The sequence below is a fragment of the Grampus griseus genome (genome assembly GCF_964374135.1).
Source record: "Grampus griseus genome assembly, chromosome: X".
Classification (NCBI taxonomy): Eukaryota; Metazoa; Chordata; class Mammalia; order Artiodactyla; family Delphinidae; genus Grampus; species Grampus griseus.
Window position 1 is genome coordinate 94412037 of NC_138999.1, and position 23481 is coordinate 94435517.

Below are 23481 nucleotides of genomic sequence, written 5' to 3' on the forward strand. Positions count from 1 at the left end.
CTTTTTTATTATTGATTTCTCACAGCCCCAAGGCAAAAATATGAATTAGGTAAAGTTGATGTTTAGCACTTCCAAGCAGTCCCACCCCTAGAGCCCATTTCTGATTCTTGATACCCTTAGGAGTGTCTTCTAAGAAATAAAATGGTTCTAGACCTCATTCTCTCAGAATCTCTCAGGTTTTCAAGTGTCAAAGGAAATAGCTAATCTATCAACACAAAAGAAAAATCAATCCCATATCAACAGGAGAGGGTTAGGGGAGCCTACAGTTAACCAGGAGCCTCCTTCTTTGGTAACCTGTGAAAACTGCCCTCTCTTCTGTGAATTATTTTGTAGTTTAATCCTAAGGACAGGTGTTAATAGAGGAATTTACAGATCCAGCAAACAGGTCACTGTTGGCCAATGAGAGAAAATGAGGCACAGGTACTGTTTTTTGTTTGTTTGGGTTTTGGTCATTGTTATTGCTGTTAACCTTCCCATGTGATTCCTAAGTGCAGCCAGGGTGAAGAACAACTTGGAAGGATGAGCTTGGCAGATTGGAGAACACAGAAGTGAAAGAGAATGGAGTTAAGGTAAGACAGGTAAAGAGAGATCTTCTGATTCAGGGACTTGAATACCAACCTGACATTTTGATTTGAATAAGAACAGCATCAACAAGGTGGTATTTTAAGAAGGTAAGTTTGGCAGATCTCTATACAAGATGGAGTATACTGAGTATACTGGCAGTGATGGAAAGAAAAGACTTGCCAAGAAACTAGTTAGGAGGTTGGTATAGCTCTTCTAGTGAAAAGGGGTGAAGGTCTGATCTAGGGTGGTAATAGCGGGAAGAGAGTAAGAAATGAACTTTAGGCACATGATGTCATGTCTCTCAAAAACTAAGCCCAACTGAGACTGAAAGTGGGTGCAAACACTGAAATATACTGACATACTTCAGGTATTTTAAGTTCACCCAAGTTGTCTGTGTCCCTTACTTCACAGCTACCTAGGTCTACTTCCTCCCCATCAAGCCCACAAAGATGCTTCTCATCAGATGAACCTTTCAGGTTCTCCCATACCCTTAATTAAACACATTTGTTCCAAAGACTTATCAGTTTGATGATTAGTACATGCTGGACAGAATATGATGAACCCGATGGGTTCATCCTCTTCTCCTCCAAAACACCGAAATACACCCAACTTTCAACTTCTCCTCCATATTATCAATCTTACCTGCTCATGCCAGACATGTCTGACCCTACCTACCCTGGATGCTCATGTAAACAAGATATGGGACATTTTCAGCATGGCAGAAGATTCCCTCATGCCCCTTTCCAGGCAATACCACTCTCTTCAGAGAAAACCATTATCCTGGATTCTATCACCATAGGTCTGTTGTGCCTATTCTCGAACTTCATATAAATACAATCATAATGTACTGTGAATAGCTTCTTTCGTACATCATAATTATCTGTGAACATAATTTATCCATGTCTTTGCATGTAGCAGTAGTTTACTCTTTTTACTTGCTATGTAGCATTTCCTTGTATGGATATACCACAATTTCTTTGTCCATTCTCCTGTTGATGGACATTAGAGTTATTTCCAATTTGTGGGTCATTATGAATACTGCTGACATGGGATCAACTTATAGCAAAGCTTTTTTAACAAGCCCCACCCACACTGTTCTGGGAAATTTTCTTGAATTCTTGTAATCCCTTTTTTTTTTTGTTATTCTCTCTCTCTAGAACTTCTGTTATTTAAATGAGGAATCACTTGGGCTGATCTCTTAATATTCTTATCTTTTTGTTCCTAGTTTTCATCTTTAAAAAATACTGTTTGGAATTAGATAGTGGTGATGGTCATACGAAACCGTGAGTATGACTGTCACCTAACTGTACACTCAAAAATGGCTAAGATGGCAAACTTTATTATATATATTTTACCACAATAAAAAACATTTGGCTCCTCGAAAAGTTCTACTTCCTGAGAGATTTCCTCTACTATTTCAACCTTTCTCTTGAATTTTTCATTTCAGCCATCATGTTTATAATTTCTAAGAGATGTTTTTATTTTTTTTGTTTTCTATATATTCCTTTTTTGCAGCCTTCTGTTCTTGTTTAATGGTAGTTTTAAAAGTTTTTTTTAAAGCTTTCTTTATTTACCCTGCGGAACCGATTTACTCCAGTTTGCTTTTTTCTCCTTGCTTTTATCTCTAGTCTTCCAAGGTTTGGTAATCCTTGCCTTCTCATTTAAGAAGAGAGTACTAGTACTGACTGGGAGGTCTAAGAGTGTGGTTGCCACTGAGGTAGAGGAGGTGGGAGTATGATGGCAGGGGATAGCTTTCTTTCATGGACATCGTAGGATAGCTCTCAACCTGTGCTTTCCAAACTGTGGCTTGCAGACTCTCTAAAGCCGTGCTGTCCAACATGGACATGAAATTAAAAATTCAGTTCCTCAGTCACACTAACTACATCTCAAATGCTCAATGGCCACACATGACTAGTAGTACTATAATGGATAGCACAGATATGGAACATTTCCAACCTCACAGGAGTTCCATCGAACAGCACTATCTTGCGGGGTCATGAAATCAGTTTAGAGGGTGACAACCAACATTTAAATAAATGAAATAGGAAGTCTCAGTATTGTTTTTTCACATAAACATTGTTTTCACATAAACATTTCACATAAAATATTGTTTTATATACACATAAGCATGTGTGCAAAGCATCGTGGATCACAGTAAAAAAAATGAAAGCACTGCTTTAAATTATATATGCACAACTCTGATTTTTAAAGAGAGAGAACATGAGAATTACAGAAATTCCTTGTACCTAGTAGAATCCTCACTTCTTGTGATGGCATCAGCCACAGCCTCATATCCCTATAGGAAACTTGGGACCTAGGGCATCATTAAAAAGCAAACCAAAAATCACCTTGGGACAGCAAAATCACAATATGAAAGCTAGATGTGATGGGCCTTAGGGACAAATACACTCCCTATTTCTTCTGTCATTCATCTTTCCCTTTTTACAAAGCGTCTTTTTTTGAAGTCCAGTCTTTCTCCCTCTCTCTCTCTCTCTTTCTTTCTTTGATACAGGAAGAAGAAACTAAAGCTAAGGGGGTATTTTGAGATTTGTCCATGGCTACAAAACTAGTGATAGAAAGAGCCCAGGTCTCCTCACCTCTAAATCCAGAAGTTTTTCTTCAAAGTCTTCAGGGGCAAGCAGTCCTTTAAGGCCCTGAGGTGCAAACCAATATGTTAAATAACTTGACTCGTGAATGTTACCTGGATACAATGATAATGATAACAGCTAACATATGTTTACTATGTTTTAAACACTTTATATGGATTAACTCATTTTTACCCTCACAACCATCCTCTGAAGTAGATCCTATTTTATCAATCAACCCCATTTTTCGGGAAGGAGAAACGCAGTGGAGGGATGTTAATGAATTGCCCAAAGTCACACAGCGAGTGAGTGGCAAACTCAGATAAATTAATTTCTCCCTAAATTTTAATTAGCCTAAAGGTAACAGTTACCATTTACTAGCACGTACTAATAATGCACACAACATGACTATGTTTTGTCCCACAGTATCAGTGCTGCAGAGGGATTCTACTCTATTAACTGTATGAAAGTTAACAGCTTTGGGTTCAAATCCTCCAAACTAATGGATATGATTTATACAACTCAGGTTATCTGCTTAATGCGATTCTATAAACCTAGAGAGGAGGACTTTTGAAATATGTGTTTAAAAGTTTGGCTAGTATTCTTCAAACTTGCACATTTTATCTTGACGCATAATTAAGCACAAACTGGCTTGATAACGTGGGTGGATTTATTTCTTAAGAACAAACGAAGCTTTTCATCAAGGAAAACGTGAAAACCTAAGTAACAATCCTGCAATCGTGCATTTTAACAGAAAGTAGAAATATGAATACATTCTAATTTGTAACTACATTTGAAAATTAAAATAGTTCTCTCCAAATCCCAAATACCACACAATCTTTAATCTGTTCTCATCTTGTTACTCCAGAAACATCTGTCACATGCTATCAAGAAAATAGAGGCAAGGATTATTATCAGTCTTTATGGCCAAAGAAACATTATTCTCCTTAACTTCTGACTTTTTGAATCATTCATGTGTATCTCAGTTCCAAAAAGTGACACAATTATACCTCCATTCCAGAAAAAAAAAAAATCAATATGAATATCAAATATCAAGGAGGCAAGGTACTTTCATGTAATTAAAGCAAAGTCACAAGTGTTCGTCTTAGAAATGTACATAATTGCAGGAAAATTTTTAAGTACAACTTTATTTGATGGCTGACATGTAATAATAACAGTGAACAATTCAAACAGGTATAAAAAAGGTAGGATCAAAATCTTTACGCTCAAATACTTGAAAAGTCACTATGAATATGGAAAGATCTGTTTACATAAACACGTATATTTGCTGAGGAAAAATCAGGGGGTAGTGGCATCTCCCTGGTCCGTTAACAATATTTGGATTTTCGCAAAGAATTAGCAGCACCCAACCTTAAGTGTTAATTACGCGTTTCTAAAGGACCCATACAACAGATTAGTTGGCAGTGTTCTAGCTTTTGGGAGATGGGAGCGGGTGAGGGTTCAAATATCTGAGTACGCATGCACTCACACATTTAAAATCACCATTCCAAAAGGAGGGGACTCACATACTGAAAAAGTCTAAGAACATCATCCTTAGAGGATCAACAGTGGGCCAGAACAGTGGAAGCTGAATAGTAGTCTACTTGGTAAGAATGGTTTTTCACTCTTAGAAGGCAAGTTGGGAAGAATGAGAATACTCACATACACATAACTCAGGGAGACCTTGCTTCAAATTTTACATTGCAGAACACTGAACATTCTTTACAAAAACCTCCGTTCTTGCTTATAATAACACCAGATGATTTTTCCTTTATACCACCATATACATAACATTTAAATATTTTCTTTATAAATATTCTAGAGCAAACAGAATGTGTTTTGTTGCAGTGGTGGCCCACATCTGTACAAAGCAATGTAAGCAACATATATATATAGGTATATATATATATATATATATATATAAAATGACTAAGAAAAAAGTGCAAAGAATAACAGTATTAAGAATTTTTGTTTTTTTTTTTTACAGTAACTATGGTTCAAGTGTGAATACCTATCAGGGATATATAATCCCAGATTTTAATTAAAGATTCAAAAAGAAGCCCACATACCAAGTTACTGCACAAGTATCAGTCCCTTAGTGAGTAACTTCCCTTCTCCCAAATCCAGCATTTCCAGTTTCTGAACTCTTCTCAAACAGAAAAAAAGTGGTAACAGTGTGTTCTTCCCTTTAAGTTCCTAAAACGCATCCAAGTTAATTAAGAATTCGGAGATTAAGTCAAGATGGTAGGGAAGTCATTCATCATAACCCGCTTTTGCTAAAATTAAAGCAAAATGAAAGGCTTTTGGTAATACAAATAATTGACCAAGAATCAAATCAGCAACAGCAAACAGACCTTAAATTACAAGTGTGATTTAATACACTTTAAAATCAATCCCTGCTATCAAAGATAAGTTCAAAGTCTAAATCCTCTCCCTGGTTCAGTGCTGTGCAAGGGTTGGAATTCTAAATACTTATGATTTCAACACCTTTTCTAACAGAGAAAATGCTTCCTGTTAAAATTTGATTAACTTTCTATTATTTTAACTCTTGGTTTGTCTTATTTTGAACAAACAGAAACGCAATGTTCAGCATTTTTTAAGATGTACTTTTACTCTTAAGTCATTCAAATAATTACAGTTACTGATTTCACATCTCCAAGTTTCAAAAAAGCAGTTGAATTTCCCTTTAAATATATTACTAGATATTTTTTGGTGCGTTTATATTGTTTTATTCTTACTTCAGGCACTGTAATTATTCACAATATTATCATGATTCTATGTGTAACCTACACAACAATTATGAATGCTAAAATGGTTTCCAAGGTATTACTTGATTCTGTATATTATGATTCAAGACAAATGGCTGGAAGAGAATTTTAAAGCCCTGCAGCACTTCTGCTTTGAGTAGTGTTAATATATTTTTTTGGTCATGCTTAATATTTGAGCATCTTCTGAACTAGGAAGACAACAGACATTGGAAGTTGCAAATTTCCTCAAACATTCTACTCCAGCTCCAACTTATTTTGTTCAACATTAAATATTTTTTCTTTAATGAAACAAGTATATCTTAGGCTAATTTTTAAAAACAGGAATTTTGCTCTAAAATTAATAACACAGCTACAGGGAAATAACTTTTCAGTTTCAGCTTCACTAGAACTATGCAAAACTAAGTCAAAGTAGACTCGACAACTATTTTAATCACTTTGGGTTTTGTTTTTTTATTATCATGACTTTAGAATGATACACTTTACATTCTAACAGACAGCTCAACAAGGCTGAAAACTCAGAACTGAAAAACCACCAGGCCGCCTCCTGTACAATTGTAAGTAAGAGAGCAGCATTTTATTTGCCCCCATACATTCGCTCAATGTCTTTGAGGTAATGGTTCTTCAGTTCCTTCCTTTTCAGTTTGAAAGCATCAGTGACCAAACCAGTTTCAGGGGTCCAGGGCTCTGGGCTTAAGCGAACCTTGATTGGAGTTTCAAATCGCTCCAATTTCACTGAAATGAGAAAGGGGGGGTAGGAATGAGGGAGAAAGAGGGAAAGAGAGGGAGAGAGAGGGGAAAGAAGGGGGAAGAGTGACGAGGGTTAGGAAAATGGGGGCGAGTGGGAGAGAGAGAAACAATAAAACATGAATTTTGCAGGATTCACCTAGATGGTGCAGGTGATGAGGCAAACTTAATGGTATGTTAGAGTTAGTTAATGATACCACCACCTTACAATTTCATTTTATATTTCTCAAAGTACATATCAGTTGTTTCAGTTGAATGGTTTTGGACTATGCAGTTTTTTTTCTAATATATATGTAGACACCCTCCTCCTCAGAGTCTTTCTATCTGTTGCGCCTTCTGCCTGGGATGGCCTTCCCTGCTGTAGCTGCATGGCTCACCTCCCTACCCCATCCACGTGTCTGTTCAAATGCCACCGCCTCAGAGAGGACTCCCTTGACCACTCCTAACAAAACAGAAGTCCCTTTGTCTCTCTGTATCCTCTTATGCTATGTCTTCTTCAAAATACTTATCACCACCTCATATATTATATATTTAATGCACCTACTAGAATGTAAGCTCCATGAAAGCAGGGGCTTTGTTCTGTTCACTGCCATCCATAGACTACACTGAGCCCTCAAGGAACATACATATTTATTCATTCATTCTACAGAAAATTAGCCTCTAGACAACTGTTCTTTGTAAGCTTTATTGTAATTCAAGTAAGAATCAAAAGGGGGGGTTGTGAGTTTCATACTCTTAAATGATATAAGAATTGATGCAGCACATATTGGATTTGAGTTAGACAACACAACACATGTTGAAAGAAATGTAAGAAAATGGTGAAAATAAGGACACAGAAGCAATCCATACAGTGCTCAATAATTTTAAATTCAATAAATTATATTCAATGAAGTTACTTATTATTAATACAAGGTCATCCTTAAAATTCTGAAGGCCTACTAACTGTAATGTTAATCTACAGATGAGCTTTATTTTATATGCAATTATTTAAAATAGCAATTTCGAAGAAGCAAACATCTGCATGTTTTAAAACTACTGCTAAACAGCCTAGGTAACCTGAGAAACAACTTGGTTTCAGTGATAAGCACAAAGAACTCAAATTCAATGAAGTTTTTGTTCTAATGCTAGTCTGAGCTTTATGAAAGCTTGGGTGAATTAGCGAGTTTCTCATTAAAATAAGAGAAAAATATAAAGCTGAGTGTGAAAAGTAATGTTTCAAATTACTTAGAACCAACTTCCTAAAAGTAATGCCTAAAAAGGTAATAAAGGAATATAAAACTTGTTCAAATTAACCATATCTACTCTAATGATAGATTATAGCTCAGTTATACAGAGGTGCCTGAAATAAGGTCACATTTGGATCTCAAGGGAATAGTTAAATTCTCAAGTACCGATCTGGCTCCGAAACCTTTTATTTCATATTACTTTACCTACTTACACAGGTCGTATTCCAGAAACACTGACAACAATGGGACAAAGCAGGTACGTTATTTCAATTGCGCACAAGGAAATTAAGCATTTTTTTTTAATGCTGCATTAGAGGTTTCATAGTTTTGGAAACTCCTAAACATTAGCTAGTACCACAAGCTATAGAGAGCAACGGGCAATCACACAGTTTCCTATAAATTAAATAAATTTATAAATTGCAAACAAGTGAAAAAGATTAGGGGAAGAAAAAAACAAAAACAATTTTACACGTGGCATTTTATCAGAATTACCTAGGACATTATGAAATGTGACCTGCAGGTGGCAGCAAATGTCAATTTTTCTAGCCACTGATAGTTGTCAAATCACCCCAAAACCATTATTTTGCATTCTTATGATACTATCTATACCTTGCACTTATATTTAAAACATGAAGAGGCCTGCTATGAACGATGTATGATTTCAGGCAGATTTAACTGAAAACAATCAAAACTATTTTATACTTTTTGGCCTAAGTCTCTGAAATTATAATTTGAAGCAAAAGGTTAGCAAAATAAATCTTCTGTGGCACACACGAGCTTATGAGTTATTTAGATTTAGCTCATGATTAGTGTTCATTATCCAAATCATGAATTGTTCCATTTCACGCCTCAAACCAAGCACAGGAAAGTTATGTAGGCCTAGCAGGTCCTAGAATTGTATTCCATTTTCCAGCCTGAAAAACTTCCCCCACTGTTGCTTTTACACAGGTGAATATTCAATGACAAATTATTCAAGTCACATTCTGCTCCATTAGTACGTTCAGAGAGTGACTAAGAATAACAGCCTATTGGCTGAAATACTTTTTTTTTTCTTTTTTTTTTTTGTGGTATGCGGGCCACTCACTGTTGTGGCCTCTCCCGTTGCGGAGCACAGGCTCCGGATGCGCAGGCTCAGCGGCCATGGCTCACGGGCCCAGCCGCTCCGCGGCATGTGGGATCTTCCCGGACCGGGGCACGAACCCGTGTCCCCTGCATCGGCAGGCGGACTCTCAACCACTGCACCACCAGGGAAGCCCTGAAATACTTTTTAAAATACTACATTTAAAGAAAAAAATGAGGATTTGTATCAAAGAAAATTCTGGAAGCCTGGTGATATTAAAAAGTGTGATATGTCAATAATACTATAATTAACAAAACCAACTTTAAGAAAAAAATTAAGCTACTGTCTTTATGCTTATACAGTAACTTACTTTGCAGATTATGTTAATAGGTAACTGCTATTTAAAACTTTACAGTGACCAGAGTTAACCAGAAGAATGTTCTTCTTGGGGAAAATAGTTTTTCAACTTCAACTTGCTAACAAATGTTACAAACTATATTTTTTAACCAAAATGGAACCCAAGTAGTTAATTTTAAAAATAAATAATAGTAGCCTAGTTAGGGAAACAGGTGTGCTCATGTATCTCTGACAGGAGTATAAACTAGTCCAGTTTTTCTGGGGGGGAAGAGGGAGTTATTTGGCAACATAAGGGAAAAAAGCTTTTAAAATATACATTTTTCTTGACTCAGATAATCCATATTAAGAAAATAATTACATAAGAAAATAAATTAGAGTAAAAGAGATATATTCTATTTGTTTACAGTGGAGGGAAAAAGTCTAACAATAAGGACTTAAGTGGACACTCCTTTACTGGAATACTATTTAGCTTAAAAAATGATAATTCAATTCTGTATCTACTGACTTAGAAGAAAGTCGATGACGTTGGTAAGTTAACTACATATAACAAAATGTAATGTCACCACCCAAAGGTAACTACTATCAAGTGATTTTTACTTCCTCCTTTAAACTTTCTGTATTGTCCAGTACTTTATAATGAATATAGGTATCTGTAATCAGAAAAATGACATTTTCATTTTTTAGGAGGGAAAGCAATAGGTTAAAACTAGGTTAATCGCTTCCAATTAAACATGAAGAGTACACAGTTTATCTCTGCTCCCCTGGAAAATAAACAGTTTAAAAATATTTTTTTTTAATTCAAAAGGTATTAACCACAAAGGAAAAATAGAAATGAGAGAGAGGACACTGGGTGAGAAGGCCCAACAAAATCTTAGAAGACCAAAAGCAAACAGGCCAGCAGTTAACTGACTGGGAGCCAAGAGAGCTAAAAGCTAACTGCCCACATCGAAGAATACCAACAAGAGGCAAACCAATCTCCCGAGCCCGTAGACAGAAGCTGAGGGACAGAAGCCAGAGATGAGGGGCATGCTGAAAAAGCAGGGCTGGCCCTCATCTGCTCAGAGGACAGCTCTCTCTCATCCTGCTCTTCCCCAACCAGGCTGGAGATAGATTTACGTTTTGGAAAAACTGAACTAGAGAGACTCTGGACTCAGGACACTTACAATAGAGGGAGGGAGTAAGGCTGAAAACCTAAAGGTTCAGTGAGGGGAAGACCTACCCACCCCAGCCCCAGCCCCCTTCCAATGGCCTTTTTTTTGGCTACCAGAATATTGGCAGTCATGCTAATATCTCCCAGGTAAGAGACTGCAGAAGTCTCCTCTGGAGAAGTGGAATGACTCAACACACTAACATTTGAATAACTTTTCAGTGAAGCCCAGCAAGCTTTCCAAATAGCTTTTTAGAACCTCATTCTCAAATATGAATGGACAGACAAGGATCAGCAGATATATGCAAGGCCGACCAAAGCAAGCAGAAAGTGGAACTTGAAGGAAACAGAAACAATAACAGGAGAAGGAAACTTCATAAAAGGAATCCCTTCAACACCCTCAGAGGATGACTGCATCCATGAAAGAGCAACAGGATGCCATTAAAAGGACACTAAGAAAGCAGGAAAGAACTCTTGAAAATTGAAATTCTGATACTGGAAGTTGGAAGCTCGATAGACTGAGACAATGATAAAGTTGAGGGATCTGCCAGAATATAAAACAAAAAGGACAAGATATAAAGATGTGGCCCATATATATACAGTGGAATAGTACTCAGCCATAAAGAGAAAGGAAACTGAGTTATTTGTAGTGAGGTGGCTGGACCTAGAGTCTGTCATACAGTGTGAAGTAAGTCAGAAAGAGAAAAACAAACACTGTATGCTAATACATATACATGGGATCTAAAAAAAAAAATGGTCATGAAGAACCTAGGGGCAGGACAGGAATAAAGGCACAGACCTACTAGAGAATGGACTTGAGGACATGGGGAGGGGGAAGGGTGAGCTGGGACAAAGCGAGAGAGAGGCATGGACATATATACACTACCAAATGGAAAACAGATAGCTAGTGGGAAGCAGCCGCATAGCACAGGGAGATCAGCTCAGTGCTCTGTGACCACCTAGAAGGGTGGGATAGGGAGGGTGGGAGGGAGACGCAAGAGGGAGGAGACATGGGGATATATGTATATGTATAGCTGATTCACTTTGTTATACAGAAGAAACTAACACACCATTGTAAAGCAATTATACTCCAATAAAGATGTAAAATAAATAAATTGCAATCCTCCCACCCCCAGCAAAAAAAAGAAACAAAAAAGGCAAGATAGATTACAAAAGAAAAAAAAAGATAATAAAATTAGAGGAGGAAAGTAGAAGGTCAACAACCATATAAAAGTAGTCCCAGATAAAAACATGAACACAAAACTCAGAGGGGAAAAGCAATGAAAGAAAAGCAAACAAACAATAAAAGGTAAATGGAGATTTCCCAGAACCACAGGGCAGAGATCTCTAGATTGAAAGGGCCCACACCAAGTAAGTATATGCAATGATAAATGATAAAAGATTCACACCAGGGCACATCAGTATGAACTATCAGAACAAAGATGGACCATTGCAAACACAGAGTAGATGACCACCTAGCAGGGATGCTGTGACATGCAATAAAGAACTAGTTAGGTTATTCTACCATATAACATTTAAAGATCCTTCCAACGTGGAAATTCATTATGAATATTTAGGAGGCAGGTTTTTTAAAACACAACATAGTAAATCGACTATACGCCAATAAAAATTTAAAACAAACAAACCAAATAGACATCTTGAAGGGTCTAATGCACAGGACCTCATTAAATAACTTTTAGGGACATCAACAGATAAGTCACTTCTTACTTACTGGTATTTGCAGCTTCTCTGATCTCTTTCAGTATTTCAGCTTCCATGGCAGGGTCATTGCAGATATCAACCCAAGTGCCTTCCACCCCTTTCTGTTGTGCCAAAAGCGTCAACCTTTGCTGATTGGGAACCACAAAACTTATCACATAGGACTGGTCACTAAAAAATTAGAAAATAAAACAAACTGGAAATTAAAACATTAAGGACAATTATTCATAAATGATGCAAAGAAATAGTACACATAATTCTGAATATATTTTTCTCTTATTTGTTACAGCTTCATTAAGAAGTAATAAAGCCCATAGTACTGTCATAACGACAGACACATAGAAAGCCCAATGATATAGAGAGTCCAGAATAAACCCTTGCATATATGGTTAAATGATCTTCAACAATGGTTCCACGACCGCTCAGCGGGGACGGTCTCTTCAACAAGTGGTATTAAAAGAACTGGATATCCATATACAAAGGAATTAAGTTGGACCCTTACCTTATAGCACATACAAAAATTAACTCAGAATAGATCAAAGACCTAAATCTGTAAGAGCTAAAATTATAAAATGCCTAGAAGAAAACATAGGGGAAAAGAGTCATGAAATTGGATTTGGCAATACTTTCTTAGATATGACACCAAAAAGCACAGGAAACAAAAGAAAAAATAGATGAAGAGTACAACAAAAATAAAAAATGTTCTGTGTATCAAAGGTCACAACAGAGTGTAAAAAGGCAATCTATGGAACTGGATAAAAATATCTGCAAATCATATGTCTGATAAGGGGTTTACATCTAGAATGTATAAAGAATTCCTACAACTCAACAACAAAAACAACAACAAAATAACCCCATTAAAAATGGGCAAAGACCTGAAACCATAAAACTCCTACAAGGAAACATAGGGGGAAGCTCTTTTGACATAGGTCGTGGCAATGACTTATTGAATTTGACACCAAAAGCAAAGGCAACAAAATCAAAAATAAACAAGTGGGAGTATATAAAACTAAAAAGCTTCTGCACAGCAAAGGAAACCATCAACAAAATGAAAAGGCAACCTACAAAATAGGAGAAAGTATTTGAAAATCATATATGATACGGGGTTAATATCCAAAACACATAAAGAGCTCATACTACTCAATAGCAAAAAAAAAAAAAAAAATCAATTAAAATATGGACAGGGGAACTGAATAGACGTTTCTCCAAAGAAGACATACAGATGGCCAACGGGTACATGAAAAGGTGCTCAATATTACCAGTTATCAGGGAAATGCAAATCAAAACCACAACAAGATATCACCTCATACCTGTTAAAATGGCTATTATCAAAAAGCCAAGAAATAACAAGTTTTGGTGAGGATGTGAAGAAAAGGGAAGGGAACCCTTGTGCACTGTTGGTGGGAATGCAAAGTGGTACAGGCACTATGGAAAACAGTATGGAGGCTCCTCAAAAAATTAAAAATGGAACTACCATATGACCCAGCAATCCAACTTCTTGGTATAAATCCAAAGGAAATGAAAACAGGATATCAAGGAGATATCTGGTCCACGTTCATCGCTGTATTAGTCCATAATAGCCAAGATATAGAAACAACCAAGTGTCCATCAACAAATGAATGGATAAGGAAGATGTGGTGTATATGTTCAGTGGAATATTACTGAGCCATGAGAAAGAGATTCTGCTATTTGCGATAAAACTGATGAAGCTGGAGGGCATCATGCTAAGTGTAACAAACCAGACAGAGGAAGACAAAAACTGCATGGTATTGCTTAAATGTGGAATCTTAAAAAAAAAAAAAAAAAAGTCAAACTCATAGAAACAGAGAGTAGAAAAGTGGTTGCTAGGGGCTGGGGGTGGAGGCTGATAAAAGGGTACAAACTTTTAGCTATAAGATGAATAGGGTCTGATGATCTAATGTGTAACATGGTGATTACAGCTGATAACACTGTATTGTATAATCAAAAATAAGAGGGAAAAAAATTTTAACGAGCAAAGGACTTGATTAGACATTTCTCCAGAGGTGATATACAAAACGGCCAAACAAGCAGATGGAAAGATGCTCAAACATCACTAATCCTTAGGGGCAAGATATCCCCTCAAACTCATTACCGTGACTATTATAAAAAAAATTTAAAAAGTAGAAACAAATGTTACTGAGGATGTGGAGAAATTAAAACCCTTGTACACTGTTGATAGGAAGGAAAAAAAAATAGTGCTGCCGTAATGGAAAGAGTATGGCAGTTCCTCCGAAAATAAAAATAGAACTACCATATGATCCAGCAATCCCACATCTGGGTATATACCCAAAAGAATTGAAAGCAGGATCTTCAAGAAATATTTGAATATCCATGTTCATAGCAGTATCATTCACAATAGTCAAGAGGTAGAAGCAACCCAAGTTGTCCATTGATGGATGAATGACTAAACAAAATGTGGTCTATACATACAATGGAATATTATTCAGCCTTAAAAAGGAAGGAAATTCTGACACATACTACAATGTAGATGAATCCTGGGGAGCATTCTGCTAAGTGAAATAAGCCAGTCACAAAAGGACAAACACTGTATGATTCTATTTATTCAAGGTAGCTAGAGGAGTCAAATTCACAGAAACAGAAAGTAGAATGGTGGCGGCCAGGGGCTAGGTGGGGGGAGGGGAAATGGGGAGTGGTTTAATGGATGTTGAGTTTCATTTTTGCAAGATGAAAAGTTCTGGAGATTGGTTGTACAACAGTGTGAATATACTTAACCCTAGTGAACGGTACGCTTAGGATGGTTAAGATGGTAAATTTAGGTTTTGTGTTTTTTTATAATTAAATTTTTTAAAGGGAGTAATAAAGCCCAGAAAAATAAACCATATTAACACATAAAGAAAGAAAATGGTTCAATCTCTCAGGTTTTTTTATTTAGAAAACTTGTACTAGCTGTGTTACCCTCTCGGGAAAATGACCTACGCTAAATTTCAGTTGTTATGGATGTTAAATGAAATAACTGTTGTGGCATAGCTAAGTATTTAGCAAGACATAGTAGGTAGGTAGTCCAGTAAATAGTTAAAATGCCTGGATTATCTCAAATGACCTTTAAGCTGTTGAATTCAAGAACTTTCATAAATTTCTAACATTCCCCAACTCTGAAAGTTGGATGTTTCCCTTATGATTATATCAATTTTTTCCCAATTACCCTTTTACTGTAAGTATATGAAACACAAATGCAACTTTAAAATTACCTTTTGGCAAAAGCACAGATGTTGTCAATAAGTGGACAGTTCTTCAGTGCAGCTTCTACTTTCCCAAGAGACACATATTCCCCTGCTTGTAACTTCACCAGATCTTTCTTACGATCTGTAAGTCATGAAGCATGTTATGTTATCCATAGTACATTGATTAAGGTATGTCCAATCCTGATTTTCTTTCAGTCTCATCACCTTAATCTTTATTTATAAAGATACTTCTTTTAAAATCTTGTTATATCTAATGTTTGCCCAAACACATCAGTTAAAAAGAAAATGCCTAGTTAAAGAAGTACTGGCTAAAATGTTATATCCTACACCAAAAGCTTTAATATCTTACTATAATGTTTAATATTATCATGAATTTAATAGAAGGAACAAAGACTTTGGGGCATTAGATTTGAATGGTAGCTCTGCCCATTACTAGCTATGTGATCCTAGACATGTCATTTGACCGCTCCAACCCACAAATTTTATCAGGGATAATGATGCCTACCTCATACTGGCATGTAGCACAATGTCTGACATACAGAACAGTCAATAAATGTTAATTCCCCATTTTCCAGATTTGTCATTATCTTGTTAAAATGACAGTGCACTAACAACATGCTGGCATAGGTTGCCTTACATCCTTTGTGTGAGTGCTGACTTGCCTACCCATAGGCTGGGAACCCAGTACACATGCCACCGGAGCCAGCCTTTGATTCCAGCACAATTAAGGATCAAGGGGAAAAAGGCGGTGGTGGTGTAGGTGGGGGAGTTACTGGTTCTAGACTGAGCCATGTTTCCTGGGAATTTCCCTGGCAGATCAAACTTCTAGGCGAAGAACCAATTTTCCCAGGAAATCTCTAACTATATTCAGGTCACATATGGGTCCAGAGACAGACTTAAACGGACCACTAGAGATAATGACTGGAGAAATTTTATGGCTTGAAAAGGATCTGAATGGGACCCAACAGAGTGGTCCTTATCGGCTCGTCAAATTTTTAACTTTTGCCTGATTAAAATGAATAGTGTAAGGGCTATTCTGGAGTAGCTTTGAACTTAGTCTATTTCAGTAGGCTCAGTAAGGGCAGTGCCAAGCCAACTGACATTCTCAGAAGAACAGATTAATGTTGAGGACTGATATTATAATTTTCTAAGAGTCCAGGCTAGTTAGAGTCCTATAAATGGCCACTAGGGAAAATAACATGTCCACAATGCTTCTTGGGTGGGGAGGTAAATGGTGAGGAAGGCCTAGAATAGGGTATGTTACAGGAGATGGTTATACGGAACCAAATGTATCAACAGTTGACCAAAAGAAAACAAAACAAAGAAACAAACAAAGAAAACCTCTTCTGAGCAATTTTTGTTTTCTCACTGCCAACTGCTATTTTCCTGCCCACCCTCCCTACCCCAATGCTGCTTCTGCTACCACTTAGTAAGGTGCAGGCACTGCCCTGCTCTAAACATTTTACATGTAACAACTCATTTAATCCTAACAAAACCCCTACCAGGTCAGTACTGTCATCCCTATTTCACAGATGGAGAAGCACAGACCAAAGTTAAATAACTTTTCTGAAGTTTAAACCAATGGAATCATCAACCCTATTAATGACCTGACCAATATTACCTTTCATGTATGTGGAAGTTGCAAAAACTGAAGAAAAGCACAAAAAGAGAATACACTGACCGATAATTTGTAAACACCCATCGGGATGGAATTCTCCAATATCACCAGTGCAGAACCACCTTTGGCCATTTTCGTCCACAGAGTAATCCTCAGCTGTTTTCTCTTCATTTTTAAAATATCCCATGGAGATATTCTGTCCACCGATTACAATTTCACCTCTGGGGTTTGGTTTGTCGTGAACTGTATAACCACCTGGAAGTCAAAAACAAATTAGTTATTGTTCTAAAACAAATTTACTTGTATTAATTCTTAAAGATCCTTTGCTACTATTTTTCTGCTGATCAAATTTTACTTCACTTTACGGGAGCATATTAGTTAATATTTCCCAGGATCATAAAATTTCACACTTAGAACATCATTAAAGCTTAGGGTTCATAGAGTTCTGTTAAGATAAAATCACCCCCAAGAAGGGTAACACTTCAAGTTTTTAGAAGTAAATTATTCATATGTTGATATCAAATGTGTTTCAGATATATTCTAAGGTTTTAATCAAAGAGCATAGGTAGTTATAAATTTAAAGCTATTCAATATTTCAGTATGACAAAACCCATTGTACATAAAACATTAAACTCATTATATAAAGCAAAGGTTCTTTCACAGCAAGGAAAACTCCAAATATGGACCCACTCTCCAAAACTGACATTAAAGCCCAGTACCAGAAAAATTAGAAAAATAAAAATTAAAGGCAGAATTCTCCTTACCAAGTTTTACAATATACCTTGTTTCTCTGATTCCACTGCTTAATAAATAACCCATTTAGTAAAGCAATATTGATGCTGATGCCCAGTATACGTAGACACACACTCCCTATATTTTTTAAGATTTTCATTCTAAAATTGGAAGGGCATTACCATGGGAGAAAGGAGGACTTATTCCCAAGATGTAAAACGCTTGGGAATAAATTTGGCCTTTCAGTGTGGTATTTAAAAAGGCACGGTTGTTTGCTCATAGAGCACCACAGTAATGCACACAATAAAAGTCACATAGGAGAAACACTTTTTGAAACTTCAAATTTATGTCAGACAAAGCGCATTCATTTTCTTGGGTTCACACAACCTAAGGGATGTGTCCTACAAGGTAACTGGTCCTTTAAAGGTTCAGTCTATGGCTCTTTACAGACAACAATATTGTACTATATTCATCAGACTTGTTTAGAGACTAAAACTTAACTATCCCACCCACTAAAAAGGAAATTATGTAATGTAATAGAGATCATTTTACAATCATATTACGATCATATTACAACATGTAAATGTATCAAATTAACATGTTGTACACCTTAAATTTACAGAATGTTGTATGTCAAATATACCAAATTGAAAAATTAAAGAGGGACTTCCCTGGTGGCTCAGTGGTTAAGAATCCACCCTACCGACGCAGGGGTGACAGGTTTGATCCCTGGTCTGGGACGATCCCACATGCTGCAGAGCAACTAAACCCGTGCACCACAGCTACGGAGCCTGCACTCTGGAGCCTGCGAGCCACAACTACTGAGCCCGCGTGCCACAACTACTGAAGCCCTTGCGCCTAGAGTCTGTGCTTCGCAACAAGAGAAGCCACCACAGTGAGACGCCCGCGCATCTCAATGAAGGGTTGCCCCCGCTCGTTCCAACTAGAGAAAGCCCGTGCGCAGCAACAAAGACCCAAAGCAGCCAAAAATGAATAAATAAATAAATTTAAAAAAATAAAAGCAAATCTTAAGCTTTTTAATTACTCTTCCTTCATCTGGCATGGCTAGGCTATTAATTATTTTGCAGTTAATGAATATGTTTAATATTTTTCACAATTTCATCATAGGAAGACTGCTTTACTTTTGCAGATTATCACCAGTGTCTGTGAAGCACAGGTTTCCTCTAAGTGGCTCGCCTTCTGCAGTTACTTATAAAAATTAAACTATACAAATAGCTGGACAATTGATTATCAACTATAAAAATGTTTCCTGGGGGCAATTGGGATTGACATGTATACACTGATGTGTATAAAACTGATGACTAATAAGAACCTGTAGTATAAAAAAACAAACAAAAACAACAACTAATTCTAAACTTTCTTTGGGTTATTTGTATGGAAATATGTTAATATAAATGTTTCAGACATTACATGAAATTTCTAAAAATCTTCTATGTTCTGGTATAATGTTATAAGTCATAATTCTAGTTATTACTTTAAAATGTATATCTCAGAAATAACTAAATTTCCTTGTCAATTGCATTATTATGAACTTTCATCAAATCTTTAACCGTGGTCATTTTTAAGTCTTTTGTCATTTACAGACAGTCTGGGTGTACTCTGATGCTTTTGCAAAAATGTTCCTATAAAAGGGTTTCATCTTCAAGGAATTCATGGAAAAGACTCTGACAGGTACAGGTTTCTGGTAACTGACTATACTGCTGAACTGAATGAATAAGCATTTTCAGAACTCTAGTGGAAAACTGATGAATTCATAAAAGTGCTAACAAAAGATCAAGATGAAAAAAAAATTAATTACATGGTACTGAGTGAACTGATGAGGATGATTATAATTTTTGTGACTTTCTTTTTGAATAAAAAAAAGTCCCACAAGGACTCAGAGGCAAAAAATATACAAATCAATTTTCACTGCAAAGTAAAGGAGCTGTTACAGTGGAGGATTACTGGACTGAATGTCAATATTATGACGTAGTATGAGTGTGTTTCGTGTTCGGTAATTGCAATCGTTGTTGCTTTTGTTGTGGTCATCCATTTACAATGCTTGGTGTCAGTTTATTTATCTCGTGTAAAAATAAAATACAGTGTGTGTGTGTGCAAAAAAAAAAAAAAAGCTGGAAAATTCCAAAATACTTGAAGGTTAAATGGTTCTATTCTAAGCAATACATGGATCTTGCTGTCTGTATGTGAACTGAATAACATGCACAGTGACCAAGCAAAAACAAAAAAAGAAATACAAATTATCAGGTCTCCTCAGATCTACTGAATGAGTCTTTCTGGACGTAGGGTCCAGGAATCTGTGTTTTATCAGCTTTCTAGATGGTTCTCATGCATGTGAAAGAGTAGGAACCACTCTTCTATATGCCAGGTTCTGTGAAAATCTGTCCCCATTGCTACATCCTCTGTGAGGTTATAAGGCCATATAGATAAGACAGGGAGTAAAGAAGGTAGTTTTTGAAAAGCCAGTAAAAAATTACTTAATATTGTTTACATAATGCTGTTTGTTAACTTCCTCCTTTCACTTAGTTGTTTGGAATAGCAAATAAGTGAGTTTAAGGTGCACTGGTGAATTAAACGCAAAACCTGGATTAAGTTTTAGATGTTCTTACTCCTTGTTCAGACCCAATCCATTCTTTTTATTTTCCTCCACAAGGTTCCCATTTGCCTCGAGTAATCCAGTGGAACTGTTTTTGCCTTACTAAACTTCAGGATGTACCAGGAGTCAGGTCCAGGAAAATGTCTTCAAAATAATTCTCTCCTTGGTATCTTTTCTGATATAAGATCTTGCCAAGAGCTTGTTCTCCACTGCAAAACCATATGGTGATGCACTGTTTACCAAAAGTTTGATTGAGCCAAACCAGGGATGTGACTTAGGAGACAGCAAAGTATGGTAGAAAGTGCATCAGTTTTAGTGTCAAACAGTTCTAGGTGTGATTCATGGTCTGCCACTTACTAGCTGTGCAATTAATGTCTCTGAATTTCAATTTCCTTGGCCATTGAATGTGCTGTGTGTTAAGTAATTCTTTTTTTTTTTTTTTTAAGTAATTCTTAATTTACTTGTTTGTCAGTCTATGGGTTTATTTGTATATGCCTATCTCACTACAAACAGCTGATGAAGTTAATGAAATAATTCACATCAAGTGTCTAGTCCTTTGCCTGGAACCTATAAGATATTTAATAAAAGTTAACTCTCTTTAAAAAAAATGTTTGCTGGGGTCAAGCTCTAAGAAGTTGGAGGGTATGTGTGTGTGTGATTAGTCACTCTATCCCCTGAAAATATGGGGTTTCATTTCCCAGCCCAAACCTACTCACTAGCAAGATCTAGCTTCAAAAGATAGGATATACATCCTTCTCCAAATCCAGGGAATGCCCCACTAAGAATTTTTTCCTCTTTACCATCGAGTATTCCCAAGTTCAGAATCATCATGCCTAGATTCTAGAGATTTCCCTTTCCTCTTGGGAACCTAACAGTGTTACTGAAGAAAAAGAAAGCACAGGGAACAAGCAACAGCAAAGACTCGCTTGCTACCGCAGACAACCTAATGCTTTTTAAAAATGGAAGTCCAGAGGCTCGCAGTAGTTTTTAGCATATCTAGAAACACTAGAGCTTGTCATAAAATGCTTACCTTCCTGCCAGTCTTTTAGCTTAATTTCACAGCAAATAAGAGGGGCTCCAACTCTGCCAGTAGTATAGTCAGTAACTATAAGGGAAAGAGCAACAAAGATATTAATTAGTGTAACACATTTCAGACTCCCACTAATGTGATTACAGGAATATTAAAGTTGGAGCCAGATTCTGAAAGATGACAAAAGAAGAGGCCATAGCGAGAGGAATGCAAAGCATGACCATTTTTCAATAATTCAGCTTCATTTTTTAAAATTTATTTATTTTTGGCCACACCGCACAATGTGCGGGATCTTAGTTCCCCGACCAGGGATCGAACCCGTGCCCCCTGCGGTGGAAGCATGGAGTCTTACCCACTGGACCGCCAGGGAAGTCCCTTCAGCTTCATTTTAACAGTGTAATTGATTTCAATGTTGGTACACCATTTTGGCTTCTCATGGCTACATTTCAGATAATTAAGTATAAAAATCTGTTAAGGGAGGAGAGCTGGCTCCACCATTATCTACGTAGGATTCTGGTAAGACAGATTTTGATTGGAAGTCCTCCTCTACAACTCACTGATTGGATGTATAAATTGGACAAGTTACTTAACTTCTCTAAACCTCCATTTCCTCATCTATATAAAAGGGGATAATAACAGAACCCATTTCATATAGGGATATGCTGTGAGGATTAAATGAGATGATTCGTAGACAGTGCTTAACACTTCTTGGCAAAAAACAAAGTGTTCGATAAATGTTAGCAGCTATTATCCAACGTGATGATGATGATGATATTATCCTTTTGTAGTCTGTGATTATTGCTCGCAGTAATCAAGTATTTATGGACAACCTATTATGTACCCAGTATTATATTAAACATTGTGAGGAAAACACATTAAAGGTAAGGAGACCCTGCCCTCAATGAGCTTACAAACAAACTACCTGGAGAGAAAAGCACGTGAAATAATTAGAGCACTTTTAAATACTAAACTGCATGGTACTGATGGTGAGAACAGTAGCACCTTGGAGACTAGAAAGATCAATGTAAGATGAAATGTCTGGGGAACACTTAACTGAAGAGTTGCACATGAGAAGATGGCTGTGACCAGATAGCAAAAAGGGCATTGCAAGAGAAGGGAACAGAAAATACAAGAGAGAGTAAGAAGATTGGCTTATTTGGAAACAAGAATCCTGGTGTGTACACAGGTGGCAAATAATGATGAAGAGCTACAATGGTGCCAGGTTAGAGACATCTTGAAAGCTACGTTCACCAGGTATGAAGTAGTGTTTGAGGTGGATGTGTCTAACAGAAGAATAGAGGATGAATCAGAAGTAATATAATAGAGGCAGACACAGCAGCTGAAAGGCTGTTACCACAGGGCAGTGTGAAGTAATAAAAGGTTAGATGCCAAAGGTGGCAGGCAGTGGAGGGAGCAATCCAATGAAAAAGTGGGAAGATCTGGTGAAAGTTAAAGATATTAAAAATAAACAATCAGATGACTTCAAAGCTAATGCCCTGAATGATTTTAAGGATGGTAATAACACTGTCAAACAATCTGGCAACGGAAAGATGGTTTTGGATAATGGCACTGACTTTGGACATAAGTTTAAAGTGAAAGTGAGATAGTAAAACGATTACTATACCGCATTGTTTCACAACCTAGGGTGATTTGCCCCTTAAGGGATATTTGGTAACATCTAAAGATATAATTCACTGTCATATTATCTGGCAGCTATCTAGTGGCTAAACATCCTACAATGTGCAGGAGAGCTCCCAACAATAAAGAATTATCTGGTTCAAAATTTCAGCAGTGCTGAAGTTGAGAAACCCTGCTATAGGCTGTTGAAAACAACAGAAAGCAAACAAAACACAAAACGGATACCTTATTCCAAGAGTGCAGTTCTCCGAGGAAGTGATCATTTAGAGAAAGAAGATTACAAGACCAGGGTGACAGAACTTTCAGGACTGACAATGTGTCATAAGTATTTACGAGGCTTAAAAATAAAGGGTACACATGACTCAACTACAAGTTTCTAAAACTAAAATATGTAGATTTTCATTGAATCTGATTATTACTTAAGAGGTATAAAGTTACCATGGTTCCCAAAGGCA

The 23481-nt window shown here is 36.8% G+C and overlaps 1 protein-coding gene across 7 annotated transcripts in view; it reads right to left on the reverse strand.

Annotated features, from left to right (window-relative positions):
* Window positions 1-6341: 6341 nt before the first annotated feature.
* The window catches only part of ACSL4 (acyl-CoA synthetase long chain family member 4), an 84191-nt gene continuing 67051 nt past the window's right edge, over window positions 6342-23481 (reverse strand). For all 7 annotated transcript variants that reach the window (XM_082681083.1, XM_082681086.1, XM_082681084.1 and 4 more), the window contains 5 exons: window positions 21389-21463; window positions 17076-17267; window positions 15401-15515; window positions 12184-12341; window positions 6342-6649 (listed from right to left, as the gene is read on the reverse strand). In XM_082681083.1, coding sequence (XP_082537209.1) covers window positions 6492-6649; window positions 12184-12341; window positions 15401-15515; window positions 17076-17267; window positions 21389-21463 — 698 coding nt within the window. In that variant the 3' untranslated portion in view covers window positions 6342-6491. The remainder of the gene's footprint in view (window positions 6650-12183; window positions 12342-15400; window positions 15516-17075; window positions 17268-21388; window positions 21464-23481) is intronic.